Source organism: Manacus candei, unplaced genomic scaffold, assembly GCF_025592945.1.
Source record: "Manacus candei isolate 608988 ecotype Guabito, Panama unplaced genomic scaffold, ASM2559294v1 h1tg000033l, whole genome shotgun sequence".
In the NCBI taxonomy this organism is placed as follows: Eukaryota; Metazoa; Chordata; class Aves; order Passeriformes; family Pipridae; genus Manacus; species Manacus candei.
In genome coordinates this window covers 658093-680712 of record NW_026138081.1, presented here as the reverse complement: position 1 = coordinate 680712, position 22620 = coordinate 658093, and the positions used below count along the sequence as shown (strand labels likewise).

Genomic DNA, 22620 nt, shown 5'->3' with positions numbered 1-22620 from the left:
AAGCTATGTGAATATATAATATTAAATTTATTCTATTAGTTGCAAATTCAGGCAGCTGAGAATCTGAAAGTGGCAAATGCATAATTTCATGCTCTTCTTTATATTGTCTTCTATTTCAAATATACTGGAAAAGCAGATTTTAATTATACTGTATTAAAAATTATATGATGAAACCCTCTGGAGTGAAACTAAACAAAAAGGTCGTATGGATGTGTGATGTTTCATAAATTTTTACTTCTTGATTCTGCAATGTTAATTTTTTTCCTTATTTTTGAAGTGAAGATGAAAAGTTCTGTGACAAATGTGCATGCAAATGTGGACCAGACGGATGAAGAAGCTGGAAACCTAGTGTCCTTCACAGTAGAAACTTTTGCAACGTAAAATGAGGGAGTGCCACATCTAATTGGCAACCTGCTATTTCATAGGTAGAGAACAGGTTTCATTGGCTAAATTTTTGTATTCATAAGATGATTGGGCGTTTCACTGGAAATTTTTGTTCAGCTGTTTTGTTTCTTTTTTTGCCTCATAGTTACTACTCTATCGGTTGGTAGAATCCTCAGTGCTGTTTTATTATCAGTTGCTCCCAATACAGTTATATCCATGTCGTTCCAGCCTTGGAATATTCATGTTCTCAGTAATTATTTTGCTAGGCTGTCAGGATTTTGGCTGCTAGGATATTCCTGAGAAATACAAACTAAAGAGAGGGTTTGTCACATTATTTAATGTGAGTACAGTGCAGTGTAGAATAGGAACTGCTCTTCCCTTGGCCATTGCTGCAATAGGAATGCAAAATAATATAGTTAAGTGTTTTGAAGGATGTGCTCTCCAGTCTCAAAGCATTAGGCAGTGCTATAGATAGTGTCAGGTACTGTATGTTAGCAGACTATTAGAGTAGCCTGCTCTAGTATTTATCTTTTCTGTATTAGCAGTTAACCTACTTCAGACTTAAGCATGAGTCAAAGTTGCAGAAACATAAGAGGTCTTCCAGGGATTACATTTTCTGTATTTGATCAAAGCAATGTATCATGTTAAAAAAAAAAAAAAGGTAAAATCCTTAAATATCTAAGAAATTCAAAAGCAGGAGGTTCTTGTTTCCAGGCTTGTTTTCAGTCAGTAGTCTGGCATGCTGGTTTGTAGCAAGTGTTGCTCAACTTGTAGTTCCTGGTAAGCTTACTTTTCCTCACTTCTGAAGTCTGTCAAAAATCTTTTCACTTCCTTAATTGTGCAGTTTTATCTGTATGAGGCAAGGGTCATCTCTAATGCCTAAGTTCGTATTTCAGTAAAACGTAGAACTCATCCTTCTCTTTGGTCACTTGTGTTTCAGTGCCTGGCATGTTTGACAGGATGTTGCATTGTTGTCGGTATGTATGTTTAAAACACATGAAGTACACTCAACCTAATTTGTTGATTGTATCTTGTTAAGAACGGTTGACTAAGGCCACATTTGCAAGTCTCATGCTATTTTAGTACTTCAATTGCAAATGGGATTAGGATCCTTTACCTCTTCCTCCCAAGCATACAATCACGGTGCAACAGTGTGATAATATGCAGTGTGAACAGGAGGCACTGATTTAAAATACTGAGACCATGAAAACTTCTCATTTTAAAAACTGACATCTGTCAATAAAACAACTATTCAGGCTGAAAGCTTAATATAAATATTTTGCTTCTGCTAAATTAGACAAATATATTTGTGGGAAGACCACACTAGCTTTGAAATGGGTAAGAAAGCTCAATAATGGGACAGACATTGTGGAAATGTCTGCTCTGGGAACTGGACGGGGACTGAAATCTTAGAGAATGTGATTGGCCCTGAACTTCTACCATCTATAAACATTTCTAATGTCCTTGTCCCTGCCTTGCTGTTTTATTTTTTTTCTTGAAACTGTCTTTTTGTGTCAGTCAGTTTGTGTGGGACTAGACTTGGAGACTGTTACTTGTCTGGTAGATTATTTGGTGAATAAAAATACTTCCTTTCTTACTCAATAATGACCCTACATCGTCTGTTCTTCTTTACCCTTGAAATAGGTTCAAGATCAATTTAATTGACAGTATTCTCTGACAGGGTTCCTGATTTTTCTTCTCAGTGTTCTCTGGACTCCACCTGTTCCTGATACTACTTTTCAGCACTTTTACTACTGCAAGTAATAAAATAAGTATTCCTCTCCCCCATATTGAGATACACATTTTCTTTCAGATTTTAAAGGGGCAAAATGGGTATCACTCTGAGAGCAACCTGATACTACAGCCCTGTTGACAATATGAGATGTCAGAACTTCACGAGAAAGAAAATACATTTCAGGGTTATGCAAACTCATAGAATAAAGCAAGATGGAACAGATTTTAGGATAAGATTCAGTGTTTGGGGAATTTTGTGATTTTTTTTTTATGTTAAGCTTTCGCAGAAGGTGTTTTTTTCTATATTTTTTTAATCATTATTCCTTCACAGAAAACTCCTCTGAAAGTTTTACTTTGCTGTATTTCTCTTTTGACTTTACTAATTTTGTGTTGATATTTTTAGTTTTCTCTTTCACCATTTCTTTGGCATGTTATCATCTGCCTTTCCTTTCTGTTTCTTCAAATCTCCTTCTAAACATCCTACTTTTATATTTCTTCCTCAAGGAAGATCCTCAAGCTGCCCTTTTTTTTCTGCTACCCAAATTCTCTCTACCTTGTAGCAATATCCCCTAAAGTGCGGTCTTGTCAACCCAGATTGGGGAAGCATTGCTGGCATATACTGGCATTTCCTGAAGGCTTTCTGCTTACAGCTTTACCTGGGTTTAGGGTGAGTTAGATTTTAACACGAATGTGATATTTTAGGACTTGGTTCATACTTGTTGCTGACATAAGGAGTATTGTATTTTGTTTCAGAAGCATCAAATCTGTTTAAAATGGGAAAGTTGGATCAGATTTGCTTAGAATACTTGTACAAGAATAGATCGTTTCAAATATCAATTTTCAATGTGAAACCTTAATGAAGTTTTCAGGTTTTGGCCAAACATTTTTGTAGAAAGTGTCATATTAGTGCTTTATTGTGAAGCTGGTTTTCAGTCAACTGACTGAAAAGCAGAATCTCCATTCTGTAGGAAAAAGATTTACAGAGGTTTTTGGTGAGAATCTGGAGGAAAGTTAGATACTGAAATATCCTGTGAGACAAACAAAAGCAGAAAATTGAAGATTTTTCTGTCTTTCTGGACTTAAACAGATGGTTCTTCTGAGAAAATGGCTTTGGGTGTTTCGTGCCATTTTTTCAGGATCCTGCCTGCAGGCTGGACATGGCAGAACTCTGTTGTCAGGTTGGGGCCAAACATATAGGGAAAGTCTGTTCCTATGTTCACTACAGTTCACCTAGGAACAGAAGGAGCAGTGCCAGTGGTTCTCAGAGAGGCTGGGATGTTAATCGCTGACCAAGCTTGTCACTGTCTTTAAAGCAGAATTTAGGATGCTCTTGTACCAGGTTACATGGGGAGCCTTTAATTTTCTGGTCAGTTTGTAGAGCAGTTGGCTTTTTTTGATAATGAAGACAGGAGAGAAAGGTAAGTCCTTTCCAAACACCAAGTAAAAGGTGTGCTGAGGTATTCTCTTTAAAAAAACCCTGAAAACAAACCCAGTCCTTTTTAGAGGCTTGTGATTTCAAAGTCTCAGCATAAGTTACAAAGTATTTCTTATTCCAGGCATGTGCACTTGATGAAGGCAAGTCATTAGGAGTTGAAGCATTTGCTTTGAAATTTGTTTCCTCATGCATTGGGTATAATTGCCATATCTGCTATCTTAGAATAATTTTCTTAAGCACCCATTTAATCTTTCTCATAGGACACTTGCAAAAAATCTTTTAGGCAGAATAGTTAGAAGTATCTATGGATAAGAATCCTCTTTCAAGGCAAAATGGATTTTTATTATTACTGTTTTACCTGCCAAGCTTTGATTTGTAGGTGATTGCCCATGATGCTGAATACAAAAGCAGCTCAAATTTCTCTTTCTGAAGCCTTTGCAAGACATCTCATTAAGTGGGGTTCCTCTGGTGAGGGGGCTGGGGTAGTGGTAGCAGTGCTCCTCCAAACTCTTATCACCAGTTAGCAATCTTGCTTAGCTGTTCTTTGTTATTGAAAATAATGGAAATGGTTAGGAAATGATGAATAAGTTTGGCTATGTTTGAATGTGTCTGCTTGAGATTTGCTTGAGAGGATTAATATAATTTAGCCTTGAATATCTAGAATTAAATACTACAAAATGTCAAGACACTTTTTAAAATCACCTCCCTTTTCCTATGAAGCTTTTAAAGATTCCAGTGATGTGGAATTAACTGAACAGTGACTGAAGGCAGAGAATAAGAAAATGTAGCTGTAAATATTATGAAAGGATAGTGATAAAATGACTAATACACTTGGATAAATTAACTACTGTACCATTGGTCCTGTGGTTTAGGGTAGCAATCCGTAGGAAAGGATGCAGGGAAGGGTGGTTGTGTTGCTTACATTCTGCTTTTTATTCATACCTGATCAAGAACAGTAAATATTATCTCAGTGAAGTAATCCGTATTGTAATCACAAATAATTAGCATTGCACTGGTTTCACAGTGACTTTTCAAGTATTGACATACCACTGGTTATTCAGTTAGATTAGTGTTTCCTGTTAGTGCATACAGTCCTACATTAGAGAGACAGACTTAGTAGTCATTCCAATTGATGGTGCCTTCCAAAATTTATCCCATAATTCACATGCAGCAGGGATAGCAATGATTACTTAGCACATTCAAAGAAGTCTGATTTTTTTAATGTTATGGTAATACTGTTATTTTCAATAAAGCATCCAATACCCAAGTAATTTGGACACTATTCCTGCTGTTTTATTGTATTGTAATATAAACATAAATGCAGTGTTAAAAGCTATACCAATGGTGTCAGACTCCTTAAGGACTTGAGAAAACTGTCATAACTTCTAAAATAACTGATAATCGTTTGTGGGTCAAAAAGAGCAACATGCTGTATTGCTTAGCTTTCTGATTTCTTTTTCTCAAGGTTTGTCTGAGATTTAATTTTATGTGAAGTACACAAAACACTGTCAGTGAAACATTATCACTTTGTAAAAGCTGTTTAGAATATGGTCTGGCACAAAATGTGCAGAAAATTAAAAAAGAATACTCACAACTTTTTGCATAGAGCTGAGTTGTATATATTATTTGAAATTGTGACCCAAACTAGTATATGTGATGTGACTGCATCTCGATACTTACATCATAAGCCTAGAGCTAAAAAATTAGCTTTTAAAATTTGAAATTGTATACATAAATATACATGTATAGAACTAAATATGTATAAATAAAATTCCATATATGTGATTTCCTGTGTGTACATGTATATGTGTGTATATATATGGAGCTCTTTACAGATCTGAGGGGTTTATTTTGTCCTATCCATTTCACAATATTACCGTTTAAATGGGTATTTTGATTTTTCTTCTGGGACTAGGTGGAAAGCCTTTCCATTACACTACTAAAAGAATAATCCACTTTACCACAATATTTCTCCCTAAAGGGATGGTCTTGTCTAGTCATGTGATATTTTTCACAGAGTGATATTAACATTCATGATGTAGTGATTTTATCTTGATTCAAGATATGTTTTGTTCTGGTACTAAAAAGATTAACGATATCTTTTGTATCCTGCTGTTAAAAAATACCTCAAAATCACAGAAATTTGAAAACCTCACAAACTCAACACTACCTGCTCGTTCTTTGTTAATGATGAAGTATTAGTAAAATTCAGAGTACAAAATTTAGAGGGGATAAAAATGCATGGCACATTTGTAGAATTTAAATGAAAAAAAAATTAAATTCCAAAGGATGGAAATTTGAAATAAAAGAATGCTTTAACTTTGAATTTATAAACACCCTTGTGTACAAATGTATCTTTCAAAAAGATGCACTTAAGAAAAGGTGGCTTTGTGTTCATGGTAGGGTTTTCCACAACTGCAGAACTAGTTGTTAATGGTAGGATGGAATTGGGTGGTAATTTTGAATTACATGTCAGAATTTTGCTTTAACAAATGATCAATTTATTTTACATATGTGCAAGACTTGCCAGAGTTTTAATTTTTCATTCTAATTTGCATGGAATGCAAGTTACACTGGTATCACAGAAGTACTAGAAACATTTTTCTGTAATCTGATACTGTGTTGTGTGATATTTGTCTCCTATGGTATATAATTCCAATATAACTTAATATTTATCTTCCATGAATTAAATTGATTTTTTTGATAACTTAAGCAAAAACATGGACCTGTTTTGAGGCATTAATACTCAACATCCTTTAGTACTGGTTGAACTCCACCACTGACAATTTTGATTACCTTAAAAAAAATTTAAAAATCAGATTGGCTTTTTTTCTCCTGTAAATTCTGAGGAGCTTATACCACTTTTCAGTACTACTGCTGCTGCTTATCCACGGAAGCATGATCTGGCAGCCAGTATGTTGCATTTTGGAGTCTTGCATCCTGGCCTTCTTGCCCTATTCTATCCCTGCTCCATGACTCCAGCAGAAAAATCAGGCTGGATTGAATTGTACAGTGATCCAGTCCATTTGAACTTCTTGAATTACACTTGTACTCTCCTAGTAAAATGATTACATTCTTCATCTGACCGAGCTCTATCTTGTATGCAGCTGAAATTGGTGATTCTCTGCTATTTTTAGGATTTTTCAGATTGCTTGGTCTCTTCTGTTTTATGAGAAAAATTTGTTGCTGTCAACAGATTACTTTGGTTTAGAACATCCAGGCAGGGCTGTATTCCCAGAATATTTTTTAGTTACAATGATACACAAGTGATTTAAAAATTAAAAGGCAATGTTCTGGAAAGAAAATGAGGATCTGTCAGTGGGAAATAGCCCCACGTCTTGTATTAAAATGAGTTCCTCATTTTATGGATCACATAGACTGTATTGTAGGAGAAGACAAGGCTTGGAATAAGGGAACTGCTGCCATGTTTCAGAAACATTACCCACTGTGAAATATTACATGTCCTGTGTATTAGAAAGCAAAAAGGTAAAATTAATGCAAACTTAATTCTGTACCATTCTTCAATACAGTGAAACCAGTGATGATAACTTAAAATCAGACTCTTGCAGGCATTAACAGTTCAAATAAATCATTGACAAAACAACTTTTTAGAAAATGTTGACAACTGAATGGAAACTGTGGTCACTGCTCAACCAGACTGCCAGATATGTTAACAGCCTTAGTTTGCATGGTTCTTAATATAGGACATCCTCGGAGACTGTTGCTTTGTGGGATTTTTTTTTTTTTTTTGTGTGTGTGAAAGTGCTAAAGGAAGAAGTCATGTTGTAAACTGGGTACTAAATTTATTTGTGTATCTAATAGTATATTCTTTTTTCATTGACATTGATGATTTGTGCATGTCTTGTGTGCCTTTTTCCAACCTCAGATAAGTACTTGAAGAGGTACTGAGTGCTCAGTATATCTGACAAATGTTTTTTATTCATTTTTTTTTAAGTATGTGTCTGTTAAGTTTGAATACCTTGAGATGGTTGTAAGGGAAACCTGTCAGATTTGGGGATTTTTCCGTTGATTTTAAGAATATTATGCTTAGATTAATGCAACTAGGAGTGAACATGGCTTGGTTATTCTGTCTGTGCCATAGTTGTGCTGTGTCTGTTGTGTGGTACAATACTATGCGAAAATAAGGTTGTTCTCACTCATTTAGAAAGTGGGGAATTCTCCCTTTTAAATAAATTGCAAACACTTTGGAAGAGCTTCAGAAGATTAGGGAGCAAATAAAAAGAGTGAACATGGGCCAGTGAATATTGAACTCAGACAGGAGATTTAGTCTCATCACAGCTGTTGGTAGATACTGCACAATCCCTTTATTGGGTCTGGCTGAGATGGAGGGCGCAGCAGCCCTCACAGTGCTGTGCTTTGCATTGGTAGCTAGAAAGGTGTTGATAACATACCAGTGTTTTGGCTGCTGCTGACCACGGCATCAGCACTGTGACATTCCTCCCCCAGTCAAGGGAAAGATTCTGGGAGAAGACACAAGCAGGCCAGCTGACCCAAACCAACCAAAGGGATAATCCGTACCCTATGATGCAGTTTAGATATAAAAACTGAGGAAAGGATCAGGAAAGGGGGGCATTCGTTGTTTACAATGTTTACCTGCTGAGCAACCGCTCTGTGTGCTGAAGTCCTGCTTCCTGGGACGTGGCCGGACACAACTTGCTAATGGGGAGTAGAGAATAAACCTTGTTACTTTCTTCTTTGTTTATGTGCACAAAAACTTTCACTTTTGCTTTAATAAATTGCCTTATCTCAACCTGTAAGTCATTTTCCATGTTATTCTCTCTCCCTTGTCTGGGTGGGAGGGGGAGTGATAGAGCAGCTTGATGGGTGCCTGGCATCCAGCCAAGGTCAACCCTCTACAATCCCCAAAGAACTAAATGCCTGCATGGGATATGCAGAGACATGATATAATGGACTGCATTAAAGTTGACTCTGTCATCCCCATATCACCATTGGCGAATCAGAGCTCAAATCAGTCCAGCAGTTTAATTACCTAGGTAGTCTCATCTCCTCGGATGGTAAGATTGATGGAGAGATAGACAACAGGTTAGCAAAGGCATACAGTGCCTTCGGAAAGCTTCATAAAAGAGTTTGGTGAAATAAACACCTGAAGAAAAGTATAAAGATCATGTTTACAGAGCCATTGTGCTGTCTACTCTCTTATATGGGTCTGAATCATGGGTCATCTACCGCCACCACCTGCGTCTCCTAGAACGCTTCCATCAACGCTGCCTCCATACAATCCTAAACATCCACCGGTCAGATTATGTGACCAATACATCTGTTCTAGAACAAGCAGCAGTCACAAGTATTGAGACCATGTTGCTGAGAACACAGCTGCGTTGGGCAGGGCACGTCTCAAAGATGAAAGATCACCATCTCCCTAAGATCTTGCTTTATGGTGAACTTGCCACCAGCTGCCGCAAGAGAGGAGCCCCGAAGAGAAGATACAAGGACTCCCTGAAACAACATCTCAACCTTGGCCATATTGATCAACATAACTGGTCTACTCTGGCCTCCAGTCGGGAGGTCTGGAGACACACCATCTATAACACTGCTGATGCCTTTGAAAAAGCACGCAGGATCACCCTTGAGGAGAAAAGACAACACAGAAAGATTCCTGCCTTGCAGAATATACCACCTAAGGAGTCTTTCTGCTGTGCCTTTTGCAACCTGACGTGTCTATCTCGTATTGACCTTTTTAACCACCAACGTGCTTGCAACAAACATGGGTAGAGCCCTTCCCAAATCTTCGTTCACGAAGCCCAACCACGATGATGATGATGATGATGATGATGATGATGATGATGATGAAAGTTGACTCTCATAGGTCTGTAGATACATAGCCACAGTGTCAAAGTGAAATCATTGCAAAAACAAACAAAGGTATTGTAAGGGTAGGAATAAAACAGACTGCATGCCCTGCTGAAAACTTCTTTAGGCTATTTGTCTTCATTATTGGTAGAATACGTCTTTTCCAAAGAATGAATGGTGGTTTTGTGCTTCACTGCAATCTGGGAAAAATGTTACTGGAAGTTGCAATATTTTCACCAATAGGAGTAATTGATGTCATAGATAAGGAGCATAAAATAACAGTGTTTTCAGTAAGCATGTGCAGAATTCTCTATCTTTTGCTCAAGGAGTTTGAATCCTCAATGACTTCTTGTTATGAGAAGTGCAGTGTGGACACTGGAGTTTTGGAATAGTAATTATTGTGCTAAAAGGTCTGTGTCAGTGCTTAAATTTGAAGAGGATTGCTGTTTCAAAAATTAGCAGAGAATGCATACCATTGTAAAAAGTGGTGGTTTTATTTTTTAAGGAATATTTTGTCAGGATTGCTTTAAGTTTGTAAAGGCCATAGAAGAATTTGACAATCATGAGTATGCCTTCTTTTAATTCAGTTTTTTTCACTACTGTTTTCTCATCATTTGAACATAAAAATTTCTAGGATCAGTGATATTTATGCAAAAAAAAAGATAAGGAACCAAGCTATATTAACTTAATTTGATGAAAGAAAATTCTAGTGTTGCATTGTTGAGATTCCTAACAGTTTTAAAGAATTTACAAACCTTGTTGACTTTTGGAGGAGTAACAAAAATTGTGTTGAAGATTAAAGGAGGGTTTTTTTACTGTTCCAAGTACAAGAAGAAAGAGACCTTTCTTTTAGACTTGTGTTTCCAATAGACTGTTTTCCCCCAGCAAAATCTTTTAGAAGTTCTGTGTTCTGCTTTTATATAAGGAAGAGTGATGACAAGATCGGAAGAGCTTATTATTGGCAGTACAGATAATAAGAATATTTCTGGGAAAGTTTATCTCAAATATGTTGTCATTGGGAAAAATTGAAATTTGCAGTATTTATTAGAGATCTTGTATGATGTTTTGTATATGGTACTTCAGAGTCCGTGCCAAGATTATCTACTCATAGGTGTAATAGCAACATAATGACTTAATAATTTGAAAATGTGTATATGAAATTCTGAAGGAATTGTTACAGTGATACAATTTGCAAAGAAATGTCCACATATAGCAGAACAAGTGACATTGTTTCATACAGAAAAGGCTGAATATTTGCATGCTTACAGAATAGGGTGGTTTCCTAGTGACAGCAATGGGTCAGTGTAATGTAAATCTTTCCTTTAATTCTCTTGTGTGTATGTGGGTGAAGAATAACGTTATTAAAGCTGGTGAGGTTGTACTATTAGTATCACAGTAGGCCACAGCTGCCTTACTCCATTGCATTATGCAAATAGAATTAAAGGTTTAGGTTTCTCCAGTGTCTTTAAGAAGCAAGAAAGATGAAATTGTCAAATAACCTTTAAAAGAAAGTATCCTTAGCTTTGAATATAATGTTTTTATTATTATTATATGTGTTAATATATACTTCTAGAATGTTTTCAGGTGAAAATTGTCCAGCTTTCCTGCCAGCTGACTTTGGTTTGTCCATAGTGACCTACAGTTTCCCATTAGAGTAATACCAAATGAAATATAGTAAATCTTACTTTCTCAAGCATGCCTTTCCTCTTACACATTCATTATCAGATAATTCCATATTTCAATAACTCATGCCAATATAATAATATTTGATATACTTGTTTTATATTAAAAGTAGAGTTTGGCACTTTGAGAGAAGATACACTTTTAAACTAAAAAACTGTGGAGACAATCAAAGCAACAAGATTTTTTGTAAGTTGTCCATCAACACTTAATTTTGAATTTATTAATCAATTAATACTTAATACTTGACATGTACTTTAGCATTACAGTTTTTGTGACAAATCAGGAATGACTGCAAATATATTGAATGTTCACATTATAAATTAGTTTAAATGTTCCTGTTATCAGGGGACATAGCTTAGCATAGAAGTAAATGTGAATTAACTGTTGGTAAAAGTATGAGTTAAGAATCTTCAGACTTACTAGTGAAATTTCTGCTTTTTCATCAAGGGACTGTGAGGTTAAAACTTTGTTTTTCATGTCTATCATATTACATATTTTTTATTCAAGTACTTCAGATTACTGAATGTGATTGATATTTCAGGCAATTAGTAATGAACATTTTCGAGAATGTTTACATGACTTGTTCAAATATTGCATTGAATAATTTTATATATCGGTCAACCTTAAGTGAAAATTTGTTTCCCCTTATAGAATGGGATATTTTGCTCCAGTACAGCATGCTCCAGATGCTATTTCTTCAAGGCTAGAAAGCTAATTTTGACAGCTAAATTTTGGCAGAGAGTATGATTTATAAATACTTTCAGTAGCTCCTTCTTACAAATACTGGAAGTTTCGAAAGTCTAAACATTCAGTATTATAAAAAGATTTACTCTAAGAGGTAAAGGTTGTGTACAGTTCTTTGGAGTGAAAGTCATAAAAGAATATTAGCAAATTGTCGTATTCTTAAAAATACTTTTCCTTTTAAAGTAACTAGAGTTCACTGGCAATGTAAGAATGCATATATATCTGTGTGTGTGGCTATTGATGCACATTACATAGATTTCATAAGTATGAAGTGCAGATTTGAAAGATGTTCTCAGCCATAGTCATGGGAGAACGAGTTATCTAAGTGTATGGAAACATCTACTTATCATACTTGTTAGTGACAGTAAAATTGACTTCTTTAATCTGAAATTATATGGTTTAGAATGTGTTAAAATAAGCAGACAACTACCATTGTGACATCTAAGAGTTAATTTTAGAAAAATAATTTTTTTTTTACATTTCTTTGCTCTCAGAGAGCTTTATTCTTTACAAGGAAACATAAGGGTGGAATAGAACATTTGTTTCTAATGGACAAAATAGCTCATTTTAATTTAAGAGATTTTTCTTCTGTGGTTCTGAGTCTTGTCCTGTCCTTTTGATAAAAGGATTACAAAATGAAAACTCGATATCATGTTTTGTCATGCCTAAAGTTTTTCTTGCTCAAAAAGGACTGTTTGCTTCCAGAATTACTAACAAAAATCAAATTACTTATGTACCTCAGTATTTGCTAGCACGTGTTCTGAAATACCTCATTAAATAACATTGCTTTGGCAATACTCAAATAGAAATAAATGAGACTAGACAGTTAATTCTTGTATGACATTTTCCTAGAGAAGCTTCACTGAGTAGAAATCTGTTAATGAGTTGAATGATTCCGACTGTGGTGTATACCTCAGGTAACTGGAGCAAACTGTAGAATCTGTTCAGAGTTTGTTTTGTAGATGCTGTACTGGATGTGTGTTTTGTTGGTCTTCATTGTAGAGAGGTAGATTGCCATTAATGTCTAGGAGTTGGTCCGTATGAAGGCTGCGTGGTTGAAAGCTAATGCAGAGCCTGGAAAAAAAGACCTTGTGTTTACATTCAAGAACTTAGTTTTTCAAGGCTAGCTTTTGGCTCTTATGGTTTGTTAAAGATACTATTTAAAAACAAGAAATCCAAGAGTGAAATTCTGCCTGTCCGAAGTCAGAATATGCTGCAAGTGAACTGAGTTGCATTATCTAAATCATGAATCTTCTCTTAACAAGAAAATTCAAACTAGTACTCTTTTTGACCTTTTCCTTGATTCAGTAAGTGGTTTCTCTTCAGCAAGACATTGATCTGACATATAATAATATAGGTCAGTACCTGCCTTCATAACACAAATACTTTTTTTTTATTTTTTTTCATTCTGAAGAACTCACACGTGACTGTATACGTTGTTTTTTAAATCTGATCACAGTGTTTGACTATTAATTCTAGATAAATATGATTACTCTTGATTGCAAAATAGTTACACTTAAAATCACCAATACTTATAATATCCAGTCTAGCATGGGAGCAGAAACATGTATGTTTACTTAACTGTTTTGTAGTTGTTCATTTGCATGTTGTTGTTATAATGTAATATCTTTTATTCCATCTGGAGTTGACTGTTCATGTTAAATTTAATTATTAAATTAAGTAATCAGTCTTTGTTGAGGTAATTTTGTAAATAAGATTTCCTGAAAGAAGCGTCTGCAGGCAAGTTCACTCTGCAATTATTTGAATATTTAAGAGTTGGAAGTCCCAGAGGTGAAGCAGACATTTATTTGGCACCAAATCTCTGAACAAAATGCAATTTAAAAAAAATTTTAAAAAAATATTTTTTGCTCAGCTGCAGACTTTTGCTTTAGTGTCAAAGACTGTAGCTTCTGTGGATGGAATGTAGGCATCAGTTAACAGTTACTCAGTTAACTGGTATAGAGAAAACAAAAACAGTCCTGTAGAAAAGTCCTTTAGGTAGCCTTCACAATACCGCTATTGTGAAGTCTATTGATTTTTATTTTAGTATTCTATGGGTTTTGATAAGTATATCTTAGTATTCTATGTTTTTAATAGGTATATCTAACTATATGAAATGTTACTAAATGCACTGGTTTTAGTATGACTTTTTTTAATTGGGAAAAAATGAATCAGTCAATCTACATTAAATAATTTAGAAAAAAAATCTTGTGAAATAGTATGGTATCTACAATGATATAGAAACTTCCTTGTATTCTATGAAAATAGTTACTATGTAAGATAGTACAAAAATAATTCATTAATAATTTATAATTACTAAGACTAATTGTTCACTTTATAAATGCAGGTAAATGGAGAATCAGGATATCAGGAAAAACTGTGTTTATGGTGCGGTGTATGTCTATAGTGGAAGATTTTCCTGGTTTTCTGTTTCTCCTTTTTAAAATATAATTCTAGCCTTTTGAATTGCAGTATTGTAATACACTTCTGTTTGATATTAGACATTGAGACTGCTATTTCTGTCTCTTTTGCTCTCTTTCCTTTTTCCTTTGCTGTGGTGTGTGTGTATGTGCTTATGTGCAAAGAAACGTACCCCTGCACCATTTCCTTGAATCTTTGGCCTTTCCAGGTAGCAGGAAGACTATATACCAATTAGATGTGTTTATTATGAGATTATAATCGAATACTGAAGGCTGTGACTGAGAGCTGAGGAATACCCTCTACACTGAATTAATAGATTTTGTGTGTGTTTGCATGCAGTGTTTCAGTAGTTGCATTTGCAAAACTCTTGAAGTTAGGCCATCAGTTTTGCTTAAAGATGGTAGTGTGCCTGTCTGCATAGGCAGAGCATTCATAAAAATGTATTCAATTAGCTTTTAAAGTGGATTAGTTACATAGTGTTATCATCTTGTATAGATACTAGTATTAAAAAGTAATTTACTTCTCAAGCCAGTTAAAATAAGCCCACTGAAGGAAGACTACCAAAGTTCATAATGAGAGTGTTCACACTGGGATTTTATGTGAATCCACATTAAATTAATTTGCACTGTTTTTGGAACTACTTCTTCCTAAGGAATGAAGGCATGAGAGAAACGTGCTTTGAGGTCCCTATGTAGAAGACAGAAAAGTCTCAGATAATGTGTAGTGATCTGCAAGACTATGTGATTCATAGCTAATCTGCAGAACCTTACCAAACAATGGGTTTTCAGTCTGACATAAGAGTTATTATATCCTTATGTCTCAGGGATATTCCCATACTGTCTTTGATTATTTGCAGCTGCATCTGACAGGCATATCGAAGCTTAGAAAAAATCACATACTCTGAAATCACTATAATCAGTGATCTTAGAATGTTTCACAAATTATAAGGCAAGCTCATATTTAAGAATTTTCCACTCAAATAATTTCAGAAGCCTAAAAGTCCTGTTACTAAGGTATATATTGTCAGTCACACACCTGCAAATATGTTGTGTTTTAATTTGAATTTACTCATACAAGCTTTAAGGAGGATAGTAATTGGAAAGACAATTTCATTTAGAGATAGTATATTTTATATCTTGGTCATAAAAATGAACTTTTGTGGCAAATCTGTGAAGCAAATGTTAAAAATTAAATCTAGTTTAACCATTCTTCAGCTATTTATACTTCAGTTTCTTGCGAAGATCTTTTCTAAACAGTAAATTTTTAGGGATATTTTGCATTTTTCTGAATGGCAGCATTCAAATTTTCTTGCAATACACATGAACAGGCATATATAGGCACAGGTCTACCACTTTCCTTTCTTTGTTATTATTTTAGCTGTTGTATGCAATATTTCATATAAGAGAGACATTATTAAGGTGGTGAATAGTTCTGTGCAGTGATATGCTTAACAGTAACCTTTACTCATAATGTGATATTGTCTGTATGTCTTATTTTGTTCAGCTTTCTCTGGCACTGATGAAGCCTAAGGCTGCTGTTTCTTTGAGTTGCTGATAATTTTTTATCTGATTAACTGACACATTTAGTTGAAATCCGACACAGCCCTTAGGCTGGGCATGGATTTAATTTAAAAAGTATCAAAGGTTTGCACTGTGTGCTGTTTAATCATCATGTTTATCAGGCAAAGAAAAATTACTGGAAGGACCATAGGGAGAGGGTTATCTTAAGGAGCAGTAACTTGGGAAATTGATAATAACTCTGAGGTAATTTACAGCTAACTTTTATGTTCATTAATATAACATTTCTCACTAATAGTTACAGTGCATGTAATACACTAATTAAACTGAAAACATTATCACTGATTTTCTTTTTTGCTGAACTCTGAGAGGGTCAAGTAAAGACATTAAAATGTGAAATTAAAGAAAACCTCTGTACTAATACTACTGCAATACATATTTTACTTACTAGTAGAATACTTCTGCCAGCATTGTGTGCTACAATGCATATGTAGATGTTTCCTCAAAATAGGCAATGTCCTTAATTGAATTTCAGTCACTGAAATAAAAAAAATCAAAATTGAAACAAGAGTCTGCTGGTATAAATTAATCTTAAATTTCTGTTTATATTTTATTTTAGCTGTGTTTATATTTTACTTTAGCAGTATGTTAGAATTGTACATTGGTATAACAAAGCCACCTTAACAACCGCATAACAGTAAGCATACCCATTGTGGTGCTGTTCTGGAGCTTTCGTAAAAACATTAAATTTTTTATAGTATTTTCTGACAGGAAATGCAGCTAAAAGTAATTTGTGATATGCAAAGAGCAGCAATTTTGAATTTTGCGATTCATTAAACTGTTTAAAATAATAAGTAACTTTAAAATTAGGATGATTTAAACATAAATTGTACATTTTAGTACAGTTACATTTGCAAAGATCAATTTGGTATTCTAACACAATTGTTTGTGAAGATTATTTTTCTTGTCCTGTGAACAGGAATAAATTAATGGTTATAACAAGATGTACAATAGTGGCGTAATTTCACTTACAGTTAAAACATAGCTAATGATTATCTTAGGTACATTAAAAAAAACCTACTAAAAACTTTGTGTTAGTTAGTTGCTTTTTAAAAGTTTATTTTTATACCTGCCTTTTGAAATTAGTAGTTTTAGTAGTTCTAAAGGGGAAAAATAAGTTCTAAGATGTCATATGAAAAATAAAAAGTTTGTTAGCATCTGTATACATCTGTGTTTAGCATCTCTTTTTTCATGTATATTTCATACATTGTGTTGTCATACTTTGTGACAACTGTCAAAGTGTGTACTGTAAAAGTGCTCTCTGTATTATCCAAATATTTCAGAGAAACAATTTATTTTTATTTTAGACAAGCCTATTGCACTAGCAACATACTAGTAAAGTTTTGCATAGTTTAAATAATCTCATAAATTTACAGTACATGATGTTTTTAATAATAATAATAAAAAAAAAACCACCCAAACAACCCAAGGAAAAAACACACCCTTCTTTATTAACTTTCCTCAGACGTTTTTCTGTCCTCTGTTACTTTTTACATGATAGAGCACCTAACATCTTCCCTTCTGAATTTCCCCAAATTCGCTTCCTTGGCTTTTGAGTTCAGTGCAGATCCCTGATATTTCACCTGCAGATGTCAGTTTGCTTTATACGTGCAGTTTTGTGAACATGCTTTTTATGGGACCAAAGCTGATCAGATTCCACTTTGAAAGGTGAAGGCACTATTGATTCTGGTGTGGATTCTCTCCTAACCATGATCAGCTCTAAGTCAAACAAAAATGCTGTCTGTTTGCAAGATGTCCAATAACTTTCCATACCAAAGAGTAAATCCAGTGAGGAACAAGTTTTCAGTTAGTACTCTTTGTGCTAAGTGCTTCAAGTGCTGAGCTACATACAGTGTGTGGCAAGTTGAGGAGTTTATGAAGGTAGTTAGACCGTAGTTTTTTCTGTTCCACCTCATAGTCCATCCTTCTTCCTTTCAAATCTTCTTATTTCTTGAATTTGTGCCACTCTAGCCTTGATTTATTGAGCTGGACAAAATAGCGGGATTGAATTTATTACATTTCATGGTATGTAAGTATATTAAGTAGTTCTCCCATTTCAAAGCATGTATTGAGTATATTGATGTTTCTTCTTGTGGAATCTGCTGTCTGGAAATTTATATTTGCTCTTTACCATCAGAAGAACTAAATGAAAAGTGACGATGGTGAATAATTTGCTGTGAGAATTCTTTAAGCACAAACGCTAACCACAAGTGCAAAATGATACTATCTACTGCCATTTCAAAAGATGTTTAAATCTTATGTATTATCAAAGGAAATAAACTAGAATAAGTGCAGACAATCTTGTATGTTATTATTTAAATCAGATTTAATGTACGTTTTAAGCAAGTAGCCAATGACAGTCAATTTGTCAGAACTTTAAAAATAGAATGAATAAAAAATATTTTTATGGCTCTGTGAGCTTGTTAAAAAAAAGTCAGTTGCCATCTTCATGGAGGAACAGGAGATTCTGTAAATCTGTGTATTTGGGAAATTACGAATTAAAGTCCTACAGGTTTCACTGCATATTTGTTTATTATGAGGATACATTTTTTTTTAAAGTTTGTTATATAGTTACTCTTGCATCTCTGATCCACCTATTTATTTCCTGTTCTTAGAGAAAGAAGACTAAATATGGTGGAAATATATATAATGGAGTATAATGATCTGCAATGCATTGCAATAAATATTATCATCTTATAACATCTTATTTGTTTTGATAAGAAATGTATGTGTTATAAAACAGGTTGCTCAGAAAAGTTGTGGATGCCTCATCATTGGAAATGTTCAAAACCAGTTTGTGTGGGGCTTTCATCAGTCTGATTTAGTGGAAGGTGACCCTGCCCATAAATGAGGGTATTGGACTAGATGATCTTTAAGTTCCTTTACAACTCAAACCATTTGATGATTCTTTCATAAAAGAATGTGGAAAACTGTGTATGATATGTGTATCTATGTAGCCATGGAGATTAATCTAATATCACTACAGTATATTTTTGAATAACACACCTTCCGCATATTTTTATTGATAAACTGGAAATTAATTTTAAATTCAGTACCTCATCAGGCAAAGATGGATTTGATTTTGAAATTTGTAACAATGGTGTCGTTTCACTTGGGCTGCGATTTGGGTAAATCATTTACCAAGACTGACAAGGATAATGGCTTATTCTTTGTTTCCCACCTTGGCCAGGCAGCTGATGTGCATGTTACAGTCAGAATTGTTCCCACCTTTACCATGCAAGGCTTACTGGTACGGTCAGGGAGGCTTCACCACCCAGCTGATACACTTCACTGCTCATCTTGCTCAGTCAGGCTTAGCAGGAGCTCATGAGATCATAGAGCAGGCTCAAGGAGAAAGGTGTAGAGCGGGATGCATATGTACATAGTTGAAAATTTTGTGGTGAAATTTTGCACCAAACTTCACAGGATTGCAGTCTAATTGAGCAGGTCCAGAAAGTAAGTCATATGTTGTAGTCATGATCAATCTTGGTTAAAAGAGGAAAACAACTTTTACTAAAGTCTAGATGGAGCAAATTTAGGGAAATAAAGTAAACTCAGCATGTTGATTGGGACTTAAGCAATTTAGAAATGCAAGAGCTCACAAAATATTGGAACTGTGCATTTTCAAATATTGCATTCTCAGTGTGTTTACAAGAAAACGAAAAGTGCTGTTTGTTGGCTTAGGTAATTGAAATGAAACAGAGAAAATGTGTCTTGGAAAACTTGTTTTATAGCAGAAATTTTAAAAGTGATGTTGAGTTAGTTGCCTGTGAGTTTTCTTGTTCTGGTGTCAGGATAAAACGATTCATTGCCCAGCCGCTTGCCTGCGTACAGTGACAAATGCCGGCAGTTTAATTAATTGTCATGATTGTATGTTGCTGATAAGTTATTTTTAGGTGAGATAGCTAATACCTCACTTATAGTGAAAAGCTGGAAGGAATTTTCAGCATGTCAGGAAAACTTTAGGATAATCTGTCAAATCTGATACTTTTCAGTTACCTTGGTTATTTCTTCAGTAAAATGGTACTTGATTTGAGTAATTTACTCTGTTAGACCATTAGTAGGTCAGCTGAGCTGCTCTCTTCTGTGCAAGATCTGCATTCCAGCCTATTCAGTTCCATGTACTGGACACAGAAATAAAAAATCTTATTGACTAGTTCTGCTAGTAGAGATACTGAATCTCTACAGCTTAAATCATCATATACTGCTGTCATTAATATTCCATGTCTTTTTTCAGGACAAAGAAGGAGTGGAGGGTGTATCTGTGGGAGCCATTCTTTCTGACTATCAGAGAGTTCGAGTTGAAGATGTGTAAGAAAATATTAATCTTTTTTAATATACACATTTGGGAAAGTGCTTGTCTGTTTTCTAACTCAAATTTGGAGCAGAGAGAGTTGCCTTATTTCTCATGTTCTGTGACACTCAGTGCACTCGGTTAATATTGGTATCCCTTCTTTTTCTCTTTTTTTTCCCCCTAAACCCATGTGTTCATTAGTAAAAATCTAGAGGGACTATACCAGATTTTTTGATTGCTTTTCACGTCTCTCTCTGGATCTGTTGAAAATACTCAGTTTTGATATGAAAATAATGGAGTAGGTTCAGATCCTTTATTTCAACCGAAAGCTTACTCAGTTTGAATGACTACAGTGTTGTGGTCTATTTTTCACCAGAGTTTTAATGTAGAGGAACATCCTGCTATCAGGAATTGAATGGAGAGAATCCTTATGTGCATATCTTCCCTTAATTCCTTAAAATCTGTAATCTGTTATCATTAATCAGGAGCTTTGATTTGTCATTTCTACTGTGCACACTCTAAAGTCGAGATAGATTGTAATTCTTTTAAGAGTCTTAATTAAAAAAGGGAATTATGTGATGGAAATAGTGTCTGTTATATAGGCCGATTCTTTTTTGTATTAGACTTAATGTTTATGCTGAAATATAGAAGAAAAATTATTTAAAGGTAGGGAAAGAAAAATTTTCATTCATTTTACATGAATCATGCTGTGTAAAAGCATAACACTTGGCTTTATCCAATTTTATGTTTGTTTTTAAGGTGCAGAAGGCTTAATCTTCAACCTTTAGCTTACCTTTGGCGTTGGAACCAGGAAATGTTGCTTAAAGAAATTATATTATCTAACATTCAAGCCATAATCATAAAAGTTGCAGCTTTTGGTACGTATTCAGATTCTGAGCAATATTGTCTATTGAAACTTCCCACGGACAAATCCACAAAATAACAGAGAAAAAAAGAAATTTTTTCTATACTTTAGGATATGAAGTGTTAATATGAAGAAAATTAAAAAAAATTACATGGCTCAGTAACAGTCATCATGTCTGAATAATAAATTTACCAGGATGCAATTCATTCTTAAGGGAGACATGGAAAAGCTGAAAAGTAATTTTTCCTAACGTATTTCCTCTTGTAATTTTTTGTTCTAGTTTGGTTTTGATTTGCAGTATAAAACATGCATAATTCAGTGGTTCACAGTATTGTCATTTATAGATGATGCAAACTGATGACTAGACAATATTATAAAGCAAACGCGAAACTTTTAATAGAAATACAAGTTAGTATCAAACAAGATGTAATTATGAGGCCAAAATATTTTGTATAACAACAGTCTTTGAGTTGGTAAAGCATAATAGCAGACAGAAATAATTCATCATTAATTCCAAAATGTGGTATTTACAGTAGTGTTGTTTAGCATATCAGAAAATCAACGTCTTTTCACTGTCAGATATGTTAAATGAGATTTGTATAATGAAGCAAATCAATACAAAAGATAACATATTTGTTTATTGCTTGAATGTAAAGATAAATGAAGTTTTATAGGAAGTGTTATGGAATGATGTCCTCTAAAAGCCAAAGGAGCAAATGAGAAACATGTTAATGGTACAATGTATTAATTTCAAGCCTCTATGCAGTTTCCTATTTAAGAGTATCAAATGAGTTTCTAAGCCTAAAGTGTGACCAAAGGACCTTTTCTTTTTGGGTTGACTATAGATTTGTGGTCCACTCTACCAAAGAATGTATCATACAAGTGGTATCAGTGGTTAAAAATGTATGTTTGAAAAGTAGTGTTGTATAATCTTGCATTAGAAATCCAATGGTTGGTTTCTCTGGGCAGTGTTCCCATCAAATACCTAATGTCTGTATCCCTCAAACAATGCTTTATAACGAAGTAATTTCTCCTTAATTATTAATGAAGAATTGAATTATAATCCCTGTAGACTGGATGAATTCCATTACTTTTTAAAAATGAATTATTTTATTTATTTTATTTATTTATTCCTCTTTAGGTGGTATAGTTTCTAACTAATTTTGACATTATCACTATGACAGTCTTGATGTATTGTTCTCTAGGATCTGCTGGGGCTGGTAGAAGGATTAGAATGATTAGAAATACCACATTCCCTCATTCACTTATAGGTAAAAAGCAGTGTAATTTAATAGCTTTTTCCTGAATTTTGAAAGGTCAGTTACAAATGCATAGGAATTGAATGCAGTGTTTTCTACTATAAAACACTTGTTTTAAATTAACACTCGGGAAAAAAAAGTAAAACATTTTTAAAATAAGAGTTTTCAGGCTATGTAAAGGACATTTATATATTTCTGTTATATTTCCATAAAATAGAATACTTTCATTGCTTATACTAACTCGAAGGAAAAAAAAGCATATATAACTTATGCTTTCACATCATAATTATTTTTTAAAGAAAATATAGGGTTTAAATAACAGATAAAACTATTTCCAAAGTAGACATCATTGATGACCTGTCTTATGCCTGATGCAAGATAAGCTTGTCTTT

At 34.2% G+C, this 22620-nt stretch overlaps 1 protein-coding gene across 3 annotated transcripts in view; it reads left to right on the top strand.

Annotated features, from left to right (window-relative positions):
- DPH6 (diphthamine biosynthesis 6) overlaps positions 1 to 22620 on the top strand; it is a 198317-nt gene that overhangs the window by 22474 nt on the left and 153223 nt on the right. For all 3 annotated transcript variants that reach the window (XM_051791781.1, XM_051791782.1, XM_051791783.1), the window contains 2 exons: positions 20048 to 20121; positions 20864 to 20982. In XM_051791781.1, coding sequence (XP_051647741.1) covers positions 20048 to 20121; positions 20864 to 20982 — 193 coding nt within the window. The remainder of the gene's footprint in view (positions 1 to 20047; positions 20122 to 20863; positions 20983 to 22620) is intronic.